The sequence below is a fragment of the Hirundo rustica genome, chromosome 2 (genome assembly GCF_015227805.2).
Source record: "Hirundo rustica isolate bHirRus1 chromosome 2, bHirRus1.pri.v3, whole genome shotgun sequence".
NCBI lineage: Eukaryota > Metazoa > Chordata > Aves > Passeriformes > Hirundinidae > Hirundo > Hirundo rustica.
This window is the reverse complement of record NC_053451.1, coordinates 8,299,963-8,325,141: the sequence shown is the minus strand read 5'-3', so window position 1 is coordinate 8,325,141 and position 25,179 is coordinate 8,299,963. Positions and strand designations below refer to the sequence as shown.

General features: G+C 48.8%; 1 protein-coding gene across 1 annotated transcript; it reads left to right on the top strand.

Moving 5' to 3' along the window:
* The first annotated feature begins 20,574 nt into the window (after positions 1 to 20,574).
* LOC131378499 (serine/threonine-protein kinase PAK 2-like) lies at positions 20,575 to 24,313 on the top strand. The gene is made up of 3 exons (XM_058419554.1): positions 20,575 to 20,765; positions 22,689 to 22,826; positions 24,217 to 24,313. The coding sequence occupies exons 1-3, from the start codon at positions 20,643 to 20,645 to the stop codon at positions 24,304 to 24,306; spliced, it is 351 nt and encodes a 116-aa protein (XP_058275537.1). The 5' UTR covers positions 20,575 to 20,642; the 3' UTR covers positions 24,307 to 24,313.
* The last annotated feature ends 866 nt before the right edge of the window (positions 24,314 to 25,179 follow it).

The window sequence follows — 25,179 nt, the reverse complement described above, 5'->3', positions numbered from 1 at the left end:
CATAAAAGGCATAAACAGTTGCTGTCCATATTTTACCTCACCTGCATAAAAATAGATCACTCCACTTTCCAAAGCAAGCAGTTAATCTTCATAAGCATAACCTATATTTTCTGAAGGAGGAAGAAAGAGTGCACTCTGCAAGTTTGTTATCTTTGGCATATTTTTCCTAAGCTGACTGATTGCATTAATAAGGCATAAGAAGACATATATATTAAAAATCCTGCATTTAAATCTTACTTTGTTTGATCTACCACAAACTGACAAATCCAAAAATTTCAAAGTTATAGATGACACCTTATTTTAGGAAAGGAATAGGAATCTAGGACAGAGACTGAGGGTAGCAGAACTGTGTCTAGTTGAAATTCTTAAGTTGCATTAAATCAGGCAATTAACATTACAATCCAGAGGCATGAAGGCCGATTGTTTTCTCTGAATTTGTTTCCTTGGGGCTTGACAGTGACACTCAGACACAGCTCTCAACAGAGAGTAACATTTAGCTATGCCACATTAGGAAGGAGCCTTGGGAGGCAATCACAGGTTCATATTTTGTCTTACTCAGAGGCGAAAGCATTTCACTGCATGATTGAAAAACACTTGCTTATTCCTTTCTTCACCACTTCCACTTCTCCACTCCAGTTGTGTCTAATATCAGAGAGTTAAGCACTCCAGAGGAATGTTCATTCCCCCATCATAACAAGGATGAACTTCTGGGAGGGACCTCGGGATACACCTAATAGATAGAAAATTATTCCCTGACTTTCTGTTTCTGCTATGAAAATAAAACCAATAAATGCATTTCTACATGCCCATCCTAGAGCAGATACCATAACATGTATCCAAGCCACTAAAATAAACCAGGGAAACAGCAGGTCTAGCAAATAAAAACATCAAACTGCTTTTAAAAATCTATATAGTAATCTTCTTCTGGGTAAAGGCACGCCTAATCACACAGAAAATAAAAATGGTACATGATGCCAGTAGTGGCTTATGTGCAAAGGATGTTATCAAAGCAAACCAGAGAGACTGTACAGAACAGCCCTTACCCCTCTGGCTTGACTTCAGATCTGTGTGCAAGCTTATGAACCCTGTATAATGGGACCAGATTAGCTCCAATTCCCGCATTTTCTCTGGCCATAAACCTTACAAGACACTACAAGAGAGGGAGAATTTGAGCATAATACATATCAAACTCAAATAAGGCATTTTCCCACACAGCCACCCAATTTTGTGCTATTTTAATGTCATATATTAACTTACATTTCATTCTTCAGTTGAAGCAGGAGCTTTAACCTTTACAGTAGTATTTATGAAGGAGAAAAAAAGAAAGCTCCTTTCCCCTAAATTTTTATTCAAGCACACATAGCCATACTGATGAAACTGCTTCCCCCAAAGTTAGCTCACAGATAATTTGCAGAATGAGGTCAGAAAATATGCTAAGTGGCATCAAAAATTAGTGTACACACATCAAAAATGCTGATCTTGAAAGGATGATCCACAAAGACCAAGAGAACAGTGTCCTGGGGTGACTGTGTATCCCCAGTCGTCTGTTGGGTGCAGGGGGGAGGGCAAGTGCGGTTTGTTTTTCCCCAGGAAAACTCTACTCATCGGAGTGACCTTGAAGCGGGGGAGTTGGAACACGGCAAGACGAAAGAAGCTCTGTTTTTTTCTTCCCCGGCAGTTAGTTAGTTTAGTGCTAGCGTAGTTAGACGCTGTAGAATAGCTGAAGCTTTTTGCTTTTTTCTTTTCTTTTTTCTTTTTCTTTTTTTTTTTTTTTCCTTTTTTCCCTTTTTTTCTTCCTTTTTGCTTTTTTTGCCCTCTCCTCAGAACTGTTCCAACCTCTCTGGACTAAGGACCTGGGGAAGCACTGGGGGCCTCCACAGGGGACCCACCCCACCAAGACCAGCCCTGCACATCTCCTTTTCTCCCAACATCAGTGGAGACGGAGCGGTGGAGCACAGTGACGACCCTCAAGAGGAGACTTTCTTTAAGTTTTTTATCCCTCCATAAGCGGCACGAAGCTCTTGTCATCGGGTTTTGTGCTGGGAGTGCTTTGCCTGTTTAATAAATAGGTTTTTTCCACTTCTCTCTGAGGAATTATTTTTCCCAAACCGGTTGGAGGAGGGGAGGGGGGCCCCGTGGGAGGGTTTCTCCCAAAATCTGCCTGAAACCACCACACAGAGTTATTTTGCATGTGCTCTGTCCAAGATCTCAATATGAACAAGACAAATCATGCATGCCAAGAAAAACTGATCATTCAAGATCCCTTTTTTCAAAGAGGGTAAATGGCCCACTTGAACTCCTAGCAAACTTTGCTGGGGGAAGACAGGAATGGGTATTTTTAAGTGTAATATATGTGCTAAAGTTAATTCGTGTTATCAAATTATAAAAGGTAAATGTTAAACTGTATGAATATGAGTGTCAAAGATGTGCTCAAACTAACATAGGTAAAAGTAAAATGTAGAAACCAAAAATGGAAAATTTCCTCAGCTTGGGAAGCACAGGAGGGACACGAGGAAAGTATGATTGGAATTACCAGAGAGGGGGCCTTAAAACTATTGCTGCCGGGAATCCCTGAAAAGAAACAAAGAACCACGGAAGACGAAGATACAAGTCCGGAGACCAAGATAATCACTTCAGATAGATATCTCTACTCGTCTCCGTCGAAATTAACATATCCACGACACACCCGGGCTCGGCCATCAGCTGCATTGTTCCACCCTACCGGTCTATTCAGACTCCCGATACCGGGACTTGAATAATTAATGAAGACGCCTCGGAGAGGATAACGTCAGAATTTCGGACTTCACTCCGCGATCTAGTGTATAAAAAAGGGTGGCTGGAGACCAAAATTGTGAACTTGGGGGGATACCAGGCTGGCAGAGACTGATATCCGTGTTCACCCAGCGGCGATCCCGGGCTCGACGCTGTCCTTTTAATTGTGGCTTTCTGAGACTGATATTTTGTCTCACAATAAAATTCTAAATTTTGATACTTTAAATTTATTTTATTTATATTTTATTTATAACAATTTTATTTATAACAATTCTGGTGACCCCGACGTGATTGGAGTGATACCGAGACCCCCGAGGGACCCCCGTCTCTGACCAGGAGGCGCCCTGCTGAATTCAGCGGCCTGGCGGAGCTGGGGTAGCCGGGTGGAACCGATCAACCACACGATGAACAAAAACAGCAAAAGCCACATTTAAAAGGGAAATAGGCGAGGTCAGAGCTCTCGGGGAACTCGGGGAGGTTTCTCTTTGGAAGCAGAACCTCCGGAGCCGCGGCGAAGAAATCTACTCATAAAAATCTACGTGCACGAAGAATCCACGCAGGAAAAGGATCATAAGTATTGCGTGGTTGAGTGGGAGTGACCAAGCGTGTGAGTGAGACGTGATTTTATCACCAAGCGAGTGGGACCCCAAAATCGCAGTTCCATTGTCCCGCGAGGGACGTGGTCGGTTGCGGGGGAAGCGAAAGTTTCGGGGGTAGAACGCACCTCACAAGTTAAGCCCTGAAAACTTGGGGAGTTTTCGGAAAGGGGGGTCGGTCACAGGAAGGCTGAAAGGGAAGGTTACGTCCTTACAAGTGTTCCGGGGACTGGTAAACCTTTCAGCCTTGGACCAGGAACGGTCCGGGGAGGAAGTAAGGAGAAGGGAGAGCTCGCACACACCAGAGAAAACCCGGGGGGGGAGCGATCACCCACAAAGGGCAAGTATCTGGTAAACCCACACCATGGGACAAACAAAAAGCAAAGCTAGTAAGAGGAATTTCAGGAAGACAAAGCGGGGAACCGGTAAAGGAATCCCCGAAATCCCAGTTGAGAGCCCGCTGGGATGGATGTTAGAACATTGGGAAGAATGCCCCATAAGGGAGAGAAAATCCAAGAAACAGATGGTGCATTATTGCATAGAAGTATGGGGAGGGGTGGAAATACGGGATCACGTAACTTGGCCCGTGTTTGGAACATTTGAGGAATGGATATGTAAGGCACTGGTGCATTATGTCAGAGAAAAGGGAACTACGGAGGAGCAGGAATATGCTGGGGTTTGGGGAAAAATAGATGCAAAATTGTTACCCGTAAAGATAAAAAACCCTGCCGCTGTCTCAGGGGATAAATGGGAACCCTTAGACAACTTACCTCCACCATACATTGCGCCCTCACCCCCTCCCCTCCCAGAGCAAAATAATCCACAAAACCCTGGGAGATTGGGACCCCCTTTGGGACGGAGAGTCCATATGCCTCCGTCTCTTCCATCTGCCCCTCCGTTGGAGTCACAGACAGGGGCCCCGGTCCCACCAGTCGGGCTCCCTCCCCCGCTAGAACCTGTGCAGGTCCCTCAGCCACTGGGAGGGAGGACACAGAGTACACACACCTCTGCACCAACACGGGATGACCTGCTGCCTGATTTAGATTCGGCGGCTTTCTTTAATTCCCCTGCAAATACACAGCAGAGTTGGGCAGAACCAAAACACTCACCTCCCGCTAGGAGGACCAGGAGACAGCTAAAGAGAATGAATGAGGTGGAGAGTGAAGGGGAGGGTGAAAAAGCAAATCTTTTTCCCTTAAGGGAAATTCCCACTGCTCCGGGAATTATCGGGTACGTAAACGTCCCGATTAATACCAGCGATGTAAGAGCTTTCAAAAAGGAGATGGGAAAACTTATGGATGACCCTTTAGGGGTCTCCGAAAGGCTAGACGAGTTTTTGGGAACTAGCATCTATTCATATGAAGATCTCACAGCTATTCTCAGGTCCTTGTTCAATACGGAAGAAAGAGAAATGATCAGACAAGCGGGGATAAGGGAATGGGAGCGGAGAAACCCTCAGAGCACTCCTGGAGATCAGAAATGGCCAAGCCAAGATCCCCGATGGAATGCTCAGACCGAGGAGGGTAGGAGAAGTATGATTGATATGAGGAACATCATCATACAGGGAATCAGAGAGGCCGTGCCCCGGGGACAAAATCTGAGCAAGGTTTTCGGGGAATGTCAAGGGAAAGATGAGACTCCCACAGAATGGTTAGAAAGATTGAGAAAAAGCCTCCAGATATATTCTGGGACCGACCCTGATTCTCCCGTGGGGGAGGTATTATTGAAAACCCAGTTTGTAGCAAAATCATGGGAGGACATCAGGAAAAAGCTGGAAAAGATTGAGGGGTGGCAGGAGAAGGGATTGCAGGAGTTACTGCGGGAAGCCCAGAAAGTCTATATGAGAAGGGATGAGGAAAAACAGAAAATACAGGCTAGGGTGTTAGTGGCTGCTGTAAGGGAAGCCCAGAAACAGGAACGCCCACAAGCTTCGGAGAAACCCTTAAGGAAAGCACCTCCGAAGGGAGCCCTGCATCCACAGAAAGGGACTTCAGGGAATCGGATGGAGGGAATGGAATGTTTCTATTGTAAAAAGAAGGGACATATGAAAAGGGATTGTCCGAAGAAGATAAGGGATGAAAAGATGTTTCGGGAGGACTAGGGAAGTCAGGGGCTCTATCTTTTGGGGTCCATAACATCGGGAGAGCCCTTGATAACATTAAAAATAGGACCCCAAGGAACAAAAATGGATTTTTTAGTAGATTCAGGGGCTGAGAAAAGTACATTTAAACAGTTGCCCCCAGGATGCCAAATAAGCAAAGATTCTATGGTGGTTATAGGAGCTAAAGGGGAGCCGTTTAAGGTACCCATAGTTAAAAATGTGGAAATTGAATCAGAGAATAAAATTTGTTTGGGGGACATGTTGTTAGTAGAAGAGGCTGATTACAACCTGCTGGGCAGGGACTTGATTGTTGCACTAGGTATTAACCTCATTGTAAGGAATTCACAGATTATGGTTAGCATATACAAACTAACCCGTGAAGATGAGGACAAAATTAACCCCAAGGTATGGCATACAGGGAAGGAAGCCGGGAAATTGGCTATGGAACCTATATCAATTGAGATTGAGAAGCCTGAAGATCCCATAAGGATCAGGCAGTACCCAATCCCTTTAGAAGGGAGGCGGGGACTGAAACCTATAATAGAGGATTTAATCAAAAAGGGCATATTGGAGCCGTGTATGTCCAGACACAATACCCCGATACTGGCCATTAAAAAGGGAGATGGGAATTATAGATTAGTGCAAGATTTAAGAGCCATAAATGAAAGGACAAGAACCCGGTTCCCTGTGGTGGCTAACCCCTACACCCTTCTGAATAGGATGTCCCCGGAGGATACTTGGTACAGTGTTATAGACTTAAAGGATGCATTTTGGACTTGCCCTTTAGCTGAAGGCAGCAGGGATTTTTTTGCATTTCAATGGGAGGATCCAGATACTAACAGGAAACAACAGTTAAGGTGGGCCTCACTTCCCCAAGGATTTGTGGACTCTCCAAATTTATTTGGACAAGCATTAGAACAGTTGCTAAGTCAGTTCTCCCCTAGGAAAAGGACAAAGATCTTACAATATGTAGATGATCTATTGGTGGCTGGTGAAACAGAGGAAGGTGTAAGAGAATGCACTATTGATTTATTGAACTTTCTAGGGGAAAAGGGATTGAAGGTAGCAAAACAAAAGTTACAGTTCACTGAATCTGGGGTGAAATACTTAGGGCATTGGTTGGTAAAAGGGAAAAAGAAATTGGATCCTGCAAGGATAGCTGGGATTATAGAACTGCCCCCCCAAAACCAAAAGACAAGTACGTCAGCTATTGGGGCTGTTAGGTTATTGTAGACAGTGGATAGAAGGGTATAGTGAAAAGGCTAAATTTTTGTATGAAAAATTAACTGCAGAAAAGATAAAATGGACAGAACAGGATGATAAAGAATTAGAGCAATTAAAGAGTGCTTTGGTAACTGCCCCAGTATTAAGCCTCCCTGATATAAATAAGAAATTCCAATTATTTGTAAATGTAGGGAACCACACAGCACATGGGGTATTGACACAAGAATGGGCTGGAGATAGAAAGCCTATAGGTTACCTTTCCAAAATATTGGACCCTGTAAGCAGGGGGTGGCCTACATGTTTACAGGCAATAGTAGCTGTTGCCTTATTGGTAGAGGAAGCCAAAAAGATTACTTTTGGGGCTCCCATCACAGTTTATACCCCACATAATGTAAGAACAGTTTTGCAACAAAAAGCTGAGAAATGGCTCACGGATGCAAGACTTTTGAAGTATGAGGCCATTCTCCTTCATGCTCCAGAATTAGAATTAAAAACAACACAAGCAAGTAATCCTGCTGGGTTCCTGTTTGGGGAAGCTTCATCTGAGCCTATACACAATTGTACAGACCTAATAGAATTACAGACAAAGATTATAGAGGATCTGGAGGACGAGGAACTTGAAGAAGGGGAAAAATGGTTCGTAGATGGGTCAGCCAGGGTTATAGAAGGAAAAAGAAAATCAGGATATGCTATTATAGATGGAAAAACTGGGGAAGTAATAAAATCGGATGACTCCCGGGGCTTTGGCACCACTTGTTACCTCCGCTGAGGCGTAGCGACCTGGTTCAGGAACGACACGGCAGCCACACCCAGGCTGCTCGGACCACCAGCTCACAGACACCAGTGTGGTGGATGGCTAATGGCGTTTATTAACTGGTTACATGGAGTTATAAAGCCTCTGTTTGCTACATCACATCCGTCTGCTTACGTTACAAGTTAGGTTTTGCTTACCTTAACAAGGACACTAACCAACTAAGAGTTGAGGGAGGGGTTCTGTCTGCCCATACAACGGGATATCTTCCGACCGCCTGTCCCTAATCTCCCACATAGGTGACACTTGCATCTTTTGGTTTCTTGGCTCTGTGGGTTGTTGCTTTGCTAGGTGCAGAAGCCATGTCTATTTTCTCGTTTCCCAGCAAGCAAAGATGCTTCTGCACCTTTCCTGCCCTTTTCTAACACTGGATGAGATTCTGAGGGAGTTTTACTTTTCCAAGGGCGTTGCTGGCTCTTTGCTGCTTTTCCACTTCTGTGCTTGAAAGAACTAAAAGCTCAGTTTTACAGAGAGAAGGTTGCTTGCTGCTAGGAGCCGGGGAGGAATCCCGAATTCCGAGCCGTATGCAGAGCTTTTGACTTGACCCAATTTGAATTCAGTTGGAGAGACTTAGAAACCTATTGCTCTCACAGTTTTTGATTTCTCCTTAGTAGAAGTGGTTGTAGACGTGAAAGGAAAGGAGTCTCTAAATGATAGGTCATGGCCTGTGCCTCATGCTTCTCTGTTTCCAGAGAGCTCAGAAGCAGTCTCAGTGTCTGCCCTGGCTTCCTCTGCTTCTGAAGAAGAGGCCTGAGAGGAAGAAATTGAGCTGCAGGACTCCATGTCTCCAGCTGTGGTCACAGAAGAGCTTGAGCAATCCATGAGCGTAAGTGCCAGATGTGGAGGCTGCTGTCTTCAGTGCAAGGCAGAGGTGCAAGTTTCTGAGCAGGCAGCACTTGCTGCTGGGGCCTGAGGATGCCGAGTGCTGCAGTCCTGCCAGGAGCGAGCGAGTCCCCCCCCGGCAGGGACAGCTGGAAACTGGGCGTTGATCTGTCATGTGGAGGGAGCAAAGCTGTGGTGCCTGCATGTTAGCATCTGGCTGCTTGGCTCAGTGAAGCTCCATCTCTTGGCCTCTGCAGTGCAATGGCCAAGGGTGCACAGGCCCGTTCTGGAGGTGCCGAGGCTTTGTTTGTGTGTTTTGGCTTTTTGGAAGTCTGTGTTTAGCTTGTGGAAGTCTTCTGCAGTTTTCTTGTGCAGTTCTTGGCTTCCTCTGGGTCTTTTGGCCCAGCTGTGTTTTGGCTGTTGAGAAGCTGCAAGGAGAGGATTGTGTTGTGCAGGAAGCTGTTGGGGAGCCATTGTTGTGGCGTGTGGCACGAGAAAGAAACCGTGCCCGTAGTTGTGACGCCTTCTTCTGAGGCAAAGGCCAGAAGCAGCAGGTTTCTGTTGATCCATGTTGAAGTGAAGTCAGCAGCGTTGTAAAGTGCATTGGAGCCTCGGGTGGGGCTGCAGCTGCAAGTGGTTGCCTGTAGTCTTGTGGAGCTAAGAACAGCAAGGAGATGTTGAACTTCTGCATGCTGCATTTTCAGTGCAGTGTGTGTGTGTGGGGAGCTGCCTGGGAGAGAAGGAGCCAGGGGGGCCGGTCACCAGCAGCTGAGCGTGAGGCAGCGTGTGCCCAGGTGGCCCAGAAGGCGAAAGGCAGGCCTGTGTCAGCAAGAGTGGGGCAGCAGGAGCAGGGCAGTGAGCGTGCCCCTGTGCTGGGCAGCGCTGCGGCCGCAGCTGGAGTGCTGTGTGCCGTTCTGGGCAGCAGGGAAGCAGCAAGTCATGGAGGGGCTGGAGCGTGTGCAGAGAAGGAGCAGGGAGCTGGGGAAGGGTGTGGAGGACAAGCCCAGAGAGGAGGTGCTGAGGGAGCTTCAGCCTGGAGCATGAGTCTCATCACTGGCTTTCATTTTCATCACTCACTCATCGCTTCCAGGTCTTTATGTGCTGGCGTATTTGACCTTTTCCCCTTTTTTTGATGGATTTTTCATTTGCCAAGGGTTGAAACCGTTGACGTTTTTTTCTCTTCTTCCCACTCCCAAATGAGCTTTTGCTAATGATATGTTGCCCTTTTCCAGCACTGGCTATGATTTGGTTAGTATTTTAGTTTGCAAGGTGGCAGATGTTCAAGGTGCTGTATTACCGCCTGAGAGTTTGTAATTTGAGGCAGGGACTCGGTTCAGATGGGAGTATTCTTTTGCTGAGTCCTCCAGTCAGGCTTTCACATCACTTTCCAGTTAACAGGGCCCTTCCCCTTTGGCAGCCCGGTGGGTCAGTATGTGTTGTGTTTGGGAATTGAGCAGGAAATCAATGCCCTGGCATTCCAGCTGGTCCTCAGAGATCACAAGAGCTGGGAGGGCCTGGTCTTCATTTCTGACTACGGCCACTTTTGCTCCATTGGTGTGGTCAAGTCCAAGAGAAGAACTTGCCTGGGCACCGATGCCTAAAGAGGGCAGTTCCCAGTGCTGTGCTCTGGCTCTGATGACATTCCATAAGGGCCGAGACAGTCCAGATTCTTCAAGAGTGTTGTTTAGTGAAACAAGAGGGGAGCAAGTTCATGATTGCTGCTGATCAGGGCACTGGCTACAAAGTGCTGATGTGTGTACCAACCAAATAGTACCTCCAAAAAAGGGAGAGATTATAATCTTGAGATCTAGCTGTCCATCTGTCCATCCACCCAGCTACCTATCCATCTATCTATCTGTGTAACAGTTACATTATAGAATCTTCTCGGCTCTGGTCCAAAGCAGCTGGAGCCGCAAAGCTCACCTAAAGGCATCCCTTTCAGAAGAAGAGGAGAGACATGTCCCATCAACTGATTCTGAGCAGGCAGAGATGTTTGCCAGTGTAGACATGGGTGTTTTTCCTCCTGCAGCCTCTTCTGCCCTGAATCCCGCAGTTAATTCTTTAAATTTCTGCCTGTCCTAGCGAGGTGGAAGAATTCTGTGTTTTAGGTGGTGTTTTGTGGCTCTTGTCATACGTGCATTACATGGATCATCGTTTCCGTCACTGGCATCCCTAGGGGTGTGTAAGTTAATTTGCTGATGGGGCCTAATGAGGGTCTCTGTTAATGAGGGCTGGTCAGAATTCTCAGTTGACAAAAGAGGGAGAAAAAACACCTTTGTCCTGAGGTGGCTGTAGAGGGTCTCTGACCTCCATCAGAGGATCTTCGTAGGCATCCTTGTCTCCTGAAGGAACAGGATTTCTAACAAGAGTGTAGATGTGAGAAAGGCAGGAATGGCGGTGCAGGCCTGAAGAGAACATGAACTCCGGAAGTGTCCCTCGCAAGGCGTGAGCTCACAGAGGAAGCCACCTGCAAAGCCGGGACGTAGCTGTGGGACAGGGCTTTCACTACAGAAAGACAAAGAGGACACAGTAGACGTGGAGAGGGGCCCTCACCAGACCCTTGAGAAACTCCACACCTTCCCTGTCAGCTGCCTGAGAGGCCGTTGGAGCTTCATTCCCACATGGACCCTGATTGTCCTGCCAGTGTCACTTTGGAATCCTTGCCTCCGCACGGGCAGAGAATGACCCAGGAGAGGAGCAGCAGCGTGCTTTGGGAATGTGTGAGCCCATCAGGCATTGAGTGTTGGCCCACAAATGTTGTGCGGGAAGTTGAAACCCATCTTCTGTCGCTTTGTCTGCAGGTCCTTCTAGAGATAGAGCATGAGCAGACTGTTTAATCAGAGATGCCATGCCAGACCCAGGGAGAGCTGTTCCCAGCCCAACACCAGGAAAAGCAGCTGGGGCAGCAGGTGGAAGAGCCACAGGAGAATGGCCAGGTAAGCGTGGCTCACCAGGTGACAGAGCAAAGGGCAGGAAGAGGGGCATAAAAACGGAGCTCTTGGGACTGAGGAGGCCAGGAGTCCCATGGGCACTGAAAGCACAGAGCCTTGTACTCTCCAGAGACCAGCAGCGGGAAAGGAGGGTTGCAATGGAAGCAGAGGTGGGCAGCGAAGCAGAAAGAAGCGGCCAAATGAATGGATATGGAGGCTGAAAGAGGAAGAAGCTGAGCCTGATGGCAGCTCCCAGTCACATGCTCTGCATTTGTGTGTACAGAACATGAAGGCGGAGCCACAAGCAGAGCTGCCCGAAGCTCAGAGTGACATCAAGGCAGTGAAGAGCAGGAACAAGGAAGACATGAGAAGCAGCCAAGAAGGGATGACTCTCCATGAGCAAAGGGGCGATCAACAAAAGCAGGTGGGTGAAAGAGTGGCAGCCACTCCACTCATGAAGCATCCTCTCGCTTGCTTTTTACAGAACATCAAGGAACAGCTGCAGGCAGAGCTGCAGGAAGTTGAGGCTAGGATCAATGCAAAGGGGAATAGGCTGGAGGAAGAAATGAAAATCATCAGAGAGACACTTAACACCCTCCCTCAGGCTCTACAAAAGCAAGTGAGTGAAAGAGCGATAGCCACCACAGTCCCCAACCTGGTGCTTTCTGCCCTTCTTGCCTTTCCACTGTGGAGCAGCTGCAGGGTGGGGTGATGCCTGAGTGCCATCCTGCTGGAGTGTCTATCACAGCCGCTCTGGAGGACATTTCCTGGTATCTTGAATCTCAACTGCTGCCCTGGACAGTGGAACTAGTCCTTTGGCCTTTTGGCCAGCAGTCATCCCAATCAATTCCAGCTGGCCTCTTCTTGCTTTCCTTGTTTCTTGAGGTGTTTTTACGGTGGAACATGGTGAGCCAGATGGAGGATTGAAACAAGCTCTCTGTATCGCTTGTAAATCTGTTCTTTGCCCCTCCTCACAGCTGATGACTCTTGGCTAACAGGGACAAGCTGTAGTCTCTGACTGCTTTGTTCTCTTTGACTTGAGGTGGAAGTGTTGACATGTCACCTGGCAGCCTGCAAAGGCTTCGAGCAAATGACTGGCAACAAAGAGCCCCAAGATCGGCGTGAGGCACAGGAACTGTCCCACCCAGAAGTGCTGCAGGTTGAGCATGACCTGAAGGTGGTGGAGGAGAAAAGGACTCAGTGGGAGGTGGTAGAACATTTGAGAACAAGGAGCTGCAAGTGTGTCTGCAGCCCTTGGAGGGGGAAAAGATTCCTTGGGAGGAAGCGGAATGGTCATTGTGGCGGTCATCCTTCAGAAATTCCACGAAAATGGAACATGAATCTGGCCATGAACTCAAGTGAAACCAGCCTTTGGCTTTGACCCGTGAAGTTTGAGAAATGGACATTAGAAGAAAACCATTTAAGAGCCCTGCACGGGGCTGGCAGCATCTTCTTGAGGGCTTGCATTTGCAAAGGGATCTCAGGGTAATCTCCGCCAGCCACCTTTCTGACACCAACTCATTTCTTCTCCCAGATGTACAAAGGCTCTTTCACCAAAGCTGCTGCTGCAGCAGCAGTGTCATCTACAGGAGCCTTTGCTCCTCAGCCTGAGAAGAGGAGCCCAGGCAGTCGGTTCATCTCCAGCACTGACACAGCTGCTGCTCAGCAGCAGGAGATCAAGGATGACTCCCTGGAGCTACTGAGTACGCCTTGTGTATTTCTTGTTTGAGGGAGAGTGTATTGGGTGCACGTGTCAGCAGAGCTGTACCAAGTGTTCCTCCTCAGTTTGCTGTCATAGGGACATTTAGTACTCCCCACAGGAACTTTGGCAGAAAATCAGTCTCTGCTGGCCATGTGTGTTTCAGAGCTGTCTGTCTGGTTGTTGTTGTTACCCAGCTGACCACCAAGGGTTCAGAGCCCCAGACACCGGGGCTGCCTTTTGTATCTCCTGCAAGCTGGGATCTCTGCTCTAAAGTGAGCCTCTTGCCTTTTGTTTCCATCAGGGTGTTTTGTGACCACGGCAAATCCCATGACAAAATACATTGAACTGGAAAATATCGGCGGTGGGTGAGTCCAACCACTTCTACGCCTACAAAACCATGGGCCAGGTGTTTTTCTGGTGGAATATCTATCAAGTCTGAAGTCCGGCATGGTGCAAACATGTCCAGACATTGAGGATAGATTGTCCCATCTCTCAGTATTGGCTAGAATTTGTAAGTGTGGCCAGAAGGCATTGTCAAAGACATGTCCATGCTGCCAAGGTCTTGCCTGCAGCAAGGAACAGCACCTGGTAGACCTCCTGGTCTCACAAGTGTGGGACAGTTCTGTGTTAATTTCCTAAGCATTTCTGTAGATCTCTAAATCATCTGGCCACACTAAGAGAAGGAGAAGAATCTTGCTGGTCTGCAAGAGAAACCTCCCCACTATCATAGCGGTGAGATACCAGTTCTCAGGAGCATTTCTTTCCAAGAGTTTGCTGAAGGAAATATCCCACGGTCAAGATAAGAACTGCACAGTTTAGAAACTGAAACCCAAGAAGAAATAATAAGCCCTCTTTTTGAGCTGAGGCAGTAAACCCCAATGCTCCAGGGCCAGTGGCCATGCAGTTGAGAGAGAAATGCATCCTTCAGGCAGACTCCTCCTGCATCCTGCATCCTGCATCCTGCATCCTGCATCCTGCATCCTGCATCCTGCAGGATTTAGGCATTTATAGCAGAGATCTCCTCTCTGGGCGGGCTTTCACTCCAAGATCTAAACGTCTTCTCCTTTGTTGCTCTTCAGTTTCTAGGACCTTTGGAGAGGTTTGTCGAGCACTCGACACTGCCACAGGAGAAGAGGTGAATGTCAACAGCACTGCAGATTCTGCTGCTCTTGAGGGCTTTCATCTCTGCTGTGAGCTGGAGCTTTGGGTAGAGCTGTGCTGAAGAGGCGCAAGAAGCACAGACTGGTGTCAGCCTGCAAATTGCATTTGGGACAGTCTTTGTCCTTCTCAGCTGCCAGAAGGAAGGCAAGGAGGGCAACGGTTCCCTTTGAGAAGGACGCACTCACTTGCTCAATTGCTCAAACAAAGGAGGTGCCTTATAGAGCATTTGTGAGTCACTCAGAAACGACGGGTGGTGGGGCTTCCTGAGCTGCTGAGTGACCGATTATAAGAGCCCTCTAGGGAGCGTGATGACCCGGAGCGCGGCGAACACGAGCGGGCAAACGGGGGCGTGACACGTGGTCCTTGGAGCGTGTCCACAGCAGTTTGTGCTGCAGTTTGCGCAGGCAGGGCAAGCAGGCGGGGTTGAAAGCTCTCTTGCTAGCAAGGTGTGCTGTGTGTTGTTTGAGGTGCCTCTGCTGGCTGGTTGGTCTTGGGGTTTCTGTTAGCAATGGTTTCAACACGGTCGAAAACTGTGGTTGGTACAAGTGGATGTGGCCAAGTGGAGCCCTCCCAAAGGGATGCGTCTGTACAGACTCATTCCTGCCCAGAGCGTTTGAGCTTCTCGGTTGTTCCAGGGGTGTTGCGGAGGAGGTGTGCCTGCGGTGTGAACAGGTGAACCGTCTCCTTTCACTGATGGCCGAACTTAGGGAGGAAGTTGAAAGATTAAGAAGTATCAGGGAAAGTGAAAGGGAAATAGACTGGTGGAGTTCAGCCCTTCCATCCTTCAGGGAGGCCCATCAAGATTCAGAGGACTCATATGCCTCCCACTCCCAGGCAATAGAAGGGCACCTGGTAGATGAAGGGGAGTGGAAGTTGGTCCCTGCTTGGGCAGGTAATAATAAAAACTCCTCCCAACCTCCATCCCCTAGCCAGGTGCCACTTCACAATAGGGATGAGGCCCTGGATCTAGAGAGCCAGCCGGATGATTTAGATGATTTAGAGGGAAACTATCTGCCCAGTGAGCCTCCCAGTTAGGAATCATCTGTACGACGAATCTCCACCTCTAACATCAAGAGGAAAAGAAGGGTAATGGTAGTAGGTGACTGCCTTCTGAGAGAAACAGAAGGCCCCCCATATGTCACCCGGACCCATCCCCCTGGGAAGTCTTCTGCCTCCCCGGGGCCTGGGTGCAAAATATCACTGAGAGTCTTCCTGGGCTGATTCAGCCCTCTGATTATTACCCGCTGCTCATACTCCAGGCTGGCAGTGATGAGATGGAAAAGAGGAGTGTCAAGGCACTTAAAAGAGACTTTAGGGCACTGGGTCAAGTGGCTGATAAGACAGGGGCCCAGGTAGTGTTCTGCTCAGTCCCTTTTGTGGCGGAGAAAAATGATGAACGAAATAGGAGAACTCCCGTCATTAACAAGTGGCTTAAGGATTGGTGTCATCGACAAAATCTCAGATTCTTTGATCATGGGGCAGCTTTTACGGCGCCTGCTCTGTTGGAACCAGGTGGGATACATCTCTCTGTTAAGGATTGAAGGTTCTTAGCTCATGAACCGGCAGAGCTGGTTGAGAGGGCTTTAAACTAGGTTTGAAGGGGAAGGGCATGCAGCTGGGCTGCCTGCAAGGCGGCCCAAAGGTGGTAAGCCTGAGTCAGAGGTGAAATCAGTAGCCCAGCTGAAGTGCCCATATACCAACGCACACAGCATGGGTAGCAAACAGGAAGAGCTGGAGGTCATGGTGCAACAGCAAAGCTGTGATGTAGTTGCCATCACGGAAACATGGTGGGATGAGTCACATGGCTGGAGCACTGCACGTGATGGCTACAAGCTCTTTAGAAGAGACAGGAAAGGGCGAAGAGGTGGAGGGGTGGCCCTATATATTAAGAAGGCTTTGGACACCATAGGTATTGAAATTAACGAAGATGGAGTTGAACACCTGTGGGTCAGAATTAAGGGCAAACCAACAAGGCTGACGTCCTACTGGGCATCTGTTATCACCCACCCAACCAGGAGGAAGAGGTGGACAACTTACTCTGTAAGCAGCTGAAGAATGTTTCAGGATCGTCAGCCCATGTTCTTGTAGGCGACTTCAACCTGCCAGATATCTGCTGGGAACTTAATACAGCAGAAAGGAGGCAGTCCAGGAAATTTTTAGAGTGCATGGAGGACAACTTTTTGTCTCAGCTGGTGGGTGAGCCCACCAGGGGAAGGACTATCTTCGATCTGTTGTTTGCAAATAGAGATGGGCTGGTGGGAGATGTGGTGGCTGGAAGCCGTTTGGGGCAGAAAGATGATGAAATTATAGAGTTCCCAGTATATGGTGAAAACAGGAGGAACACCAAGAAGACTCTTACAGTGGGTTTCCGGAGGGCAGACTGGGGCCTATTTAGGAGACTTATTCAAAGCCTTCCTTGGGAGGCAGCCCTTAAAAACAAAGGAGTTGAGGAAAGCTGGATGTGCTTCAAAACAGAGATTTTGAAGGCACAGCCTGACTTCAGCACCTGGCAAGGTCTTGGAACAGTTTATACTGAGTGTCATCACACAGAATTTACAGGATGGCCAGGGTGTCAGGCCCAGCCAGCACAAATTTAGGAGAGGTAGGTCATGTTTGAGCAACCTGGTCTCCTTTTATGACCAGGTGACCTGCCTGGTGGATGCAGGAAGGGCTGTGGATGTTGTCTCTTTGGACTTCAGCAAGGCTTTTGACACTGTCTCCCACAGCACACTCCAGGATAAGCTGGCAGCCCCGTGGCTCGGACAGGAGCTCTTTTTGCTGGGTTGGGAACTGGCTGGATGGCCGGGCCCAGAGCGTGGTGGTGAACGGTGCTGCATCCAGCTGGCAGCCTGTCACCAGTGGTGTCCCTCAGGGGTCTGTGCTGGGCACGGTTCTGTTCAGTAACTTTACTGATGACATGGCTGAGGGTATCGAATCTTTGATTAGTAAATTTGCGGATGACACTAAGCTGGGAGCGTGTGTTGATCTCTTGGAAGGTAGGATGGCTCTGCAGAGAGATCTGCACCGGCTGGATGGATGGGCAGAGTCTAACAAGTTGAAGTTGAGTAAGTCCAAGTGCCGAGTCCTGCACTTTGGCCACAGTAACCCCCTGAAGCGTTACAGGCTGGGGAGGGTGTGGCTGGACAGTGCCCAGGAGGAAAGGGACCTGGGATACTGGTGCCAGTGGCAGAACATGAGCCGGCAGTGTGCCCAGGTGGCCAAGAGGGCCAGTGGCATCCTGGCCTGGATCAGGAATGGTGTGGCCAGCAGGAGCAGGGAGGTCATTCTTCCGCTGTACTCGGCACCGGTCAGGCCTCACCTTTGAGTATTGTGTCCAGTTCTGAGCCCCTCAGTTTCGGAGGGACGTTGAGATGCTTGAGCACGCCCAGAGGAGGGCAACAAGGCTGCTGAAGGACTTGGAAAACAAGCCATATGAAGAACGACTGAGGGAGCTGGGGTTGTTTAGCCTGGAGAAAAGGAGACTCAGAGGTGACTTTATCCCTCTCTACAACTTCCTGAAGGGTGCTTGTAGACAGCTGGGGGTTGGTCTCTTTCCCTAGGCAGCAAGTGACAGAACGAGAGGACAGAGTCTCAGGCTGCGTCAAGGGAAATATAGGTTGGATACTAGGAAAAAGTTTGTCATGGAAAGATTGCTAAGGTACTGGAATAGTCTGCCTGGGGAGGTGGTGGAGTCACCATCCCTAGAGGTGTTTACAGAAAGACTGGATGTGGCACTCGATGCCATGATCTAGTTGAGGTGTTAGGGCGTGGGTTGGACTCAATGATCTTGAAGGTCTCTTCCAACCTACACCTTCTGTGATTCTTTGATTCTGTGGTCTCAGTGCTCGTTGGGGCTACGGCTTCCGAGTCCGGAATTCTCCCTTCTGGCTGCCAGCAAACACATCTGAATGTTACTGGTGGTTCCTTTGCCACCTGCAGTGCTGCACTTGGGAGCTGCATGTAGAGAGAGATCTGCAAGGCATCCCTAGAAGCCCTAAGCCCTGCCCATAGCTCAGGATGTATCCCTAGAGTACTAACGGGTGGATTACGTCTGAATCCCAGACAGCGCAGAAAGAGTGTCCTCAGAGGTTTGTGGGTGTCCTTCCAAAATCACTCGCTCCACGTGCATTGTGGTCTCGTGCCACCACCATCTGCAGTTACTGCTCTTCAATGTCATTTTAGGTGGCCATGAGGAAAATAAATCTCCGAGGACTGAGGAAGAAGGGATTAAACTTCAATGAACTCACGGTCATGAGGATGAGTAGGAATCCCAACCTGGTCCACTGTGTAGACAGGTGAGTTGTTGTGCTTTTGTCCCATGAATGTTTGTTTACATGCTGCAAACACGCAAGGTAAAAACCCACTTTGGTCAGTGGCAGAAAACAGAGGTGTTACTTCTTGGTTAATTATTATTGCTCTGCTCACGTCCAGTGGATGGGAAGAGAGTGCCTCTTGTCTGCATGAGTCTTCCGTGGCCACATGTAGTTTGAAGACTGTCCAAAAACCTGGATCAGTCGTGTCTAAGTAAATCAATGGCCTGTGAGTTCACTGCCACCATGCTCTTTTGGGGCTTGATTTTTTTCAAGTCTCTTCTTAGGAGCGGATAAAGTGAACAAGGATTTCCCCTTGGATCGTGTCCCCTCTTTTCTGTGGCTGTGCATGCCAGGAAGACGAGGCGCTTATATCCAGAAGCATGCAACGTGACATGTCTTTTATCTGGGCTGTTACTAAACAGCGTTTTACACTTGCTGGCCGTCTAAACTTCTTGTTTTTCACAGCCGTGCCTTTCTCCTTGAGACCGATTGCAAACAGTGCACAGCCAAGAGGGAGTGTCCATTCCTTTTATTCTGTCCTCGTCACAAGGGCACCTGGAAACAAGAATCGACCAAGAAACAAACGTAGCCGTGCGTGTTTATCTCCATGCCCTTGTTTCCTTCTTTCAGCTACCTTGTGGATAAGCAGTTCTGGCTGGTTATGGAGTACATGGATGGAGGCACTCTGCGTGATGTCATCAGCAAGACCTACCTGTCTGAGGATGAGATGGCAGCCATCAGTCGGGAGGTCAGCGATCCCATCTGTGCCTCTGAGGGCTTGGGCAGGATGGTCTGGGAAAATGGGGCTCAGAACTGGACAGATTCCATGTGCCAGGCTTTGTTTCTGCATGGCCGGCACACTATAGGCAAATAAGAGCATCTCAGGTGAGCTGCCTGCCAGGGCCCCTGCACTCACTGTACTCCTTTCCTGTTCTCTGATCTCCTGCTGTTGCATTCTCACTCTCTCTCTTGTATTTGCTGTTCTCCACCTTGCCTCTTTTAATGTTTACCTCAAGCCTGTCTGCACTGCATTCCTTGCCTGTAAAAGCAAAGGTGGTGGAGGCAGGATTTGAAACGAACAGTAAAGAAAAGAGGGAGACTCATTTCTCACCGCCCTGAGCTGAAAAGGATAGTGTTGCAGCTAAAATGCTCCTTGCTTCTGGAAGGTGACTGATGTGATACTTCCAAGTCTCTGCTGTGGCCAGCAAGAAAACCTTTGTCATGCAGCCTCCCACACAAAAGTGACCCACTTGACAACAAAGGGAGGGACATTTTCTTTTGAGGACCTTGCTTGTCCTCTGCTGCATGAAGCGAGCACATCCACTGCGGCAGCAGTCTTCCTGGCTGGTTTGCAAGGGACAGTCTACAACAGCGGTTGCTGTTGCTCTTTCCAAAGCTCTTTCCTTAGAGAGGTGCTGCTCTGCTACTGTTGGAGCAGCAAGCTCGTCCTCTCAATGGCACTGTGTTCTGCCATTCTTCCCCATTTCCCTGGAGAGGGAGTTTCTAGAGCTGTTTCCTTTCTTGTGTGATCAAATCACATGACTAAGTTTTGCCCTCCTGTTTCTCTTTTCTCACTCAGTGCCTGCAAGGACTGGATTTTCTTCACTCAAACCATGTGATCCACCGAGATGTGAAGAGCCGCAACATCCTTCTCAGAACCGATGGCTCTGTCAAGCTGGGTCAGTATATTCTTGGTCAGGTGCAGCATTCTGAGCACCTAGGGTGTGGAGGTGCTTTTGAGTGACGGCCAGCTCCCCAGAAATAGTGCTGGTGGGAGTGCTGGGGTGCCTGCTGCAAGCTGATGGCACAGTTGCAATGTGCACAGCGGTGTGACAAGGAACCACAAGCAGTCAAGGGTGGCAGTGGTCTGTGTGTATGTGCGTCCCTTCCAGAGGGAGAGCGCTACAATCTAAACCTTCAGGGCAATAAAGGCCAGTGCTGCGAGCAGCGTTTAAAAACCTGGGGTGTTTTGGAAGTGGCAGATTCCACACTTCCTTGGTTTAAGCCCCAAGGAAACCACGTGCGGATAGCTGTCCAGGAGATTCAACAGCACTTTCTTAGACTGAGAGTGGGAAATTCTTTTGCTCAGTATCCTAATTTGAGCTGGCTTTTCATCGTGTGTTGTTTTCTCCACAGCTGACTTTGGCCTCTTTGTTCAGCTCACCCCTGAGCAGAGTAGACAGAGCTCAGTGACCGGCACTTCGGGGTGAATGGCGCCTGAAGTTGCGGAAGGTCAACCATGTGGCCCCAAAGCGGACATCTGGTCTTTTGGAATTGTGGGCATCGAAATGGTGGAAGGAGAAGTTCCCTACTGGATTGAAACTCCTGTCTCGGTAAGGTGCAAATACGGACTGATCCCACTGTCTTTCTCACCTGTTCTGTGCTGTTGGACAAAATCGCATTGCCGTCTGCTGGCGCCACTTCCACCAAGGTCCCCTTCTGAAAATGTCCCTGCAGCACATCAGCATCTGCATCAGAAGGCGAAGTGGCGGGTAACCAGTTCAGAAACCTGCAGTTTTGGCCTTCAGCCATGCCTGACGTTTCCAATTTGCTGTTTGAACAATGTTGGAGCTCTGTCTTTGAAGGACAAGAATTTTTTTAGTAGAGAGGTTAGACATGTGATAAATACCCTGAGAAATGGAGGTTGGACCTTCCGACTTTCAATTTTAGACCTAAAGTAAGACAGAAAAAAAAAAATAAAAAACAACCAAAACCAAAAGTCAAATGAAAAGACAAAGGAAAAAGATAAAAGGCAAAAGCAAAGAGAAAGAGAAAGAATGAGGGAAAAAAGTTAAAAAGAAAAACCAAAAGAAAAACCAAAAGAAGAAGAAAATCAACCACCAAAGCAATCCCAAAGCAGTTCTGCTTGCTTTTTCCTTTTTTAACTACAGCACACCAAATGTTTTCCATACTGTAGCATCTTTCCCAATTCCTCTGGGTCTGCCAAACTTTCAGCCTTGCAAATCATTCATCTGTGCCTCACTCTGTCATGTGTCTGTGTGGCCTGGATAAGTTTAGGATGTGTTTTTCCCTGCCTGCAGTGACAGTTGTATGCCGGACCTTTGGCTGTTTCTCGGTACTTTAACAAGTCGATGGGCTTGCAGCCAGGTGCCTGGGGCTGGGATCCAAGGTGTGCGGTTGATGCCAGTGCTGTTCCTTTACCGTAGGAGCAGGGACAGGCCTGGGTTGCACAGTTCCAATGACATTGAGGACTCCAGCTCCCCACCACGTCCAGTGGCTGATCTCAGCTGCGGAGGGACAGGATGAAACCCCCTTTGTGACCTCTGGTGGTGTGGGAAAAGGAAAGAATGCTGCCGTAATTATTTGTACTCGAGGGGCATGTGTCTGCTGGTTTAGGCTTGTACATTTTCCTCTGGATTGAGGAGGATCCTAACAAAGTCTCTTAGGTCACCATCTATTTCAGTGGCACCAGCACAGAGCCGTTAGCATTGCGATGGGCATTTTTACAGAGACCAGGCTGGAGCCTGATTTTTTGCCAGGCACTTTCTGTGATGGGCACACCCATTAATGCATTGACTCGAGTATCCAAATGAGCAGAGGGTTATCATTGGGTTGGCACTTCTTCTTCTGATTAGACCATGAGAAGCTTTCCTGTTGCCACATAATGAGGCTGAAACTTACAGACTGCTGAGAGACAGAGCTGCAGGTGGCTCCTGTGTGCCCAAACAGGCATCTTCATCCCAGTACATTTGTGCAGGCGTCTTCACATGTCTGGGTGGAATATGAGATTCCAAAGGTTTGTTTCCTTACCTGAGGAATGCCTGCTGGATTTCCTTTCTTTTCTTCCAATGACCATTGTTTTCTAGAACAGGACAAAATGCCTGATGAGTTTTGTTTTACGGCAGCTGTGCTTGAGGGACCAACAAGCAGTGCAGAGATGCCTTTCATGTAAAAATCCTTGGAAATAGTAGGGTTAGTTAGAACAGCAAAGTCCCTCTTCTAAAAAGCCTGTCCAGCTGGTGTGACTCATCAGAGAAGGAAACAGGCTTTTGTTGATGTAGTTCGCACTAACTAGGTCAGTCAATGAAATCAGCTGCCGAGGCAAGATCCGCTGGGCGTTGGAAAAGCTGTGGCTGCATCAGGATTTGTTTTTTGTTGGTACCGAGCAGTCATGTGTGCCTTGTCTGCCAGGGCAGCAAGTGTCACTGCAGAGTGGAGCTTTAACAACGGGATCTGGGAGAGCAGTTACAGATGTGGAAGAAGTAGGTGGAGCCTGTCGTTTCCTTTTTCTCCAGCATCAACTCCTGATAGCCACGGGAGAGAGACGAAAGCTGCAGCAGCCAGAACCACTATCTCCTTGGCTGCGGGACTTCCTGCGCTGCTGCCTGCAGACAAACAGTCTGCGGCGCTGGTCTGCCAAGGAGCTCCTGCAGGTAAAACGACAAGGGGCTGCAGGTGAAACAGTGTCCGAGGGATGGGCTCTTCCTCCACTGAAATCGAAGGCATCGGGTGACCCCCCCTCTTCCTCACCTCCGCTCTTGGTGCTGTTGATATGAGAACAGTGAGGGATCCTAGACTGGGCTGGGCTGGCAGGGACCTGTAAAGTTCCTCTGGTCCAAGTGCCCTGCAGCGAGCTGGAACATCTTTAAAGAGACGAGGTTGCTCGGAGCCCTGTCCCATCTGACCTGGAATGGCTCCAGGGCCGGGGCACCTACCAGCTCTCGGGGCAACCTGTGCCAGTGTGGCACCGTGCTCCGAGTTCACAGGTTCTCTGTTAGACCTACTGTGACTCAATCCCAATTGTGTTTAAAAATATTAGCCCACATCCTCTTGGAACTGGAGCTGTTAAAAAAGGTGTCCTGCACTCCCTCAGAAGCTACTTTTTAGTTTTGGGAAGTGGCAATAAAGTCTCCCTGGGTCCTGTTCCTCTCCAGGCTGAATATCTCCAGGTCTCTCAGTCTGTCCTCAGAGGAGAGGTGCTCTGTCCTCTGACTGTTTCTGTCACCCTGTTTTGTGATTTGGTGGGGTGTTCAGTTATATGTAATGGCAAAAGAATTGAAGTAGAGCAATGCAGCGTACAGAGGCCTGAAATGGTGGTGGAGGAACCCCAGGAAACCAGTCCCGGCCAAGCGGTCAGAGGTTCGGCTGTGGGTAGGAAGGGCTGTGGGGGGCTCACTGTGAGCCTCTGAGGGGCCCTGGTTTGTGCCTCCTGCCCCACTCTTAGAGGTTTTGTGTCACACAAACAGGGACAGCTGAGGGTGATTTGTCCCAGCACCATCTGCTGCCTGGCACAGTCAAGCAGACGGGAACTGCCCCAGGGTTACTGCCAGCTGGTGTGGCAGAGAGGGAATTGCAGGACCCAGTGCCAGTCGGCTCTCCCTGCTGAGAAGGAAGGTGCCATCCAGCACAGGAGGGGCAGGGCATGGAAAGGTGGACACTGCTCTGTGTTCCCCTGGAAATCAGCACAGTGCCTGTCTTTCAAAGAGAGGGACCTACGTGAGTCATTGGAGTTTCCTGAAAGGAAGGAACCCCAGGGACAGAAGGCAACATTTTTAGAGACCTGGCAAGGCAGAAGTCCCATCAAGATGCAATCACCAGAACATATAGATGAGTGGGATTCTGGGCCAGGTTTGTGGCCTGTGGTGGAAAGGTCCTCCATATGAAGATGGAGGAGCGGGTGGTCCCGTTGGTTCTCTTCCTGCATCTTTCCAGGAGCCAGAGGAATCCTGGTTGAGCCTGTGAAACACTTGGCTTGGAAAGTCATGGTTCATTGATTTTTGTTGTTTTTGTTTTTTCTTTTGTTTCTTCTTTTCCTGTGGACAGCATCCATTTGTAACATCAGCCAAGCCAGCATCCATCCTGGCACCATGCATCATTGCAGGGAGGAAGAAGAAGGAAGAGACAGGAATGTGAAAAGCACATCCCGTTTTCAATGCGAATGCTTCGAGAAGAATCGTAGAGTAGAATTGTAGAGGAGGATTGTAGAGTAGGATTGAAAATAAAGCAAGTTTCTGAAACTTTAACTCATCTGCAAGGGTCCTTTCTTTCTCAGCCTGTGAATAAGCTCAGCATTTCCTTCTGAGTTGTCAGCTGTCTCTTGAAGGTGCAGAGTGACATTTACGGCTTCCTTGGTGTGCCTTGAAAGTGTGGAATGCTCGTCTTCAGTCATCCTCTCCAGACCACACTGCCTTTGGAATATGGCCCACTGGCCAGATTTTGCCCAGCTGTGCTACTTCTATTTGAGGCAGAAAGGGCAGCGGCATTTGCAGGCAGAACCAAAGGAGGAGTGGGGCAGCCAAAAGACCCTGCACACATGCAGGCCTTCAGCTGTGACTCAAGAGCATTTGGGCTCCTGCCACTTGGATTGGTGTCCCCAAGTGCTACCTCTTTGGCTGGAGGAGAGTCTTGCTCAACGGAGAAAGCAGCAAGATCAGTGCGGGTGTTCTGAAGGGCCTCGTCTGGTGCAGAAGGTCGGGGGCTCCTTTTCAGGAGTTTAGATTCCCCGGCATTCAGGTGGTTTTAGAGTTCTGGCCCTCTGCAAAGCTCTGTGCCAAACGGAGGAAAAGACGGAGTCTTCAAGGTTACATGCTTCTTTTATTAGTTCTTATCTTACAATTTCTCAGTGTCCAAAAGGTGTTTGCCGCGGCTCGGACATCTGGTGACTCCCGACTCCTGACTCCTCTCTCCTCCTGTCTCTGGGCTGTCCTTATCTTTTATACTAATTGTTACGTATTCTTTTTTTACTATTCATTACCAATGTCTATCACTATTACTAAAAAGGTCATC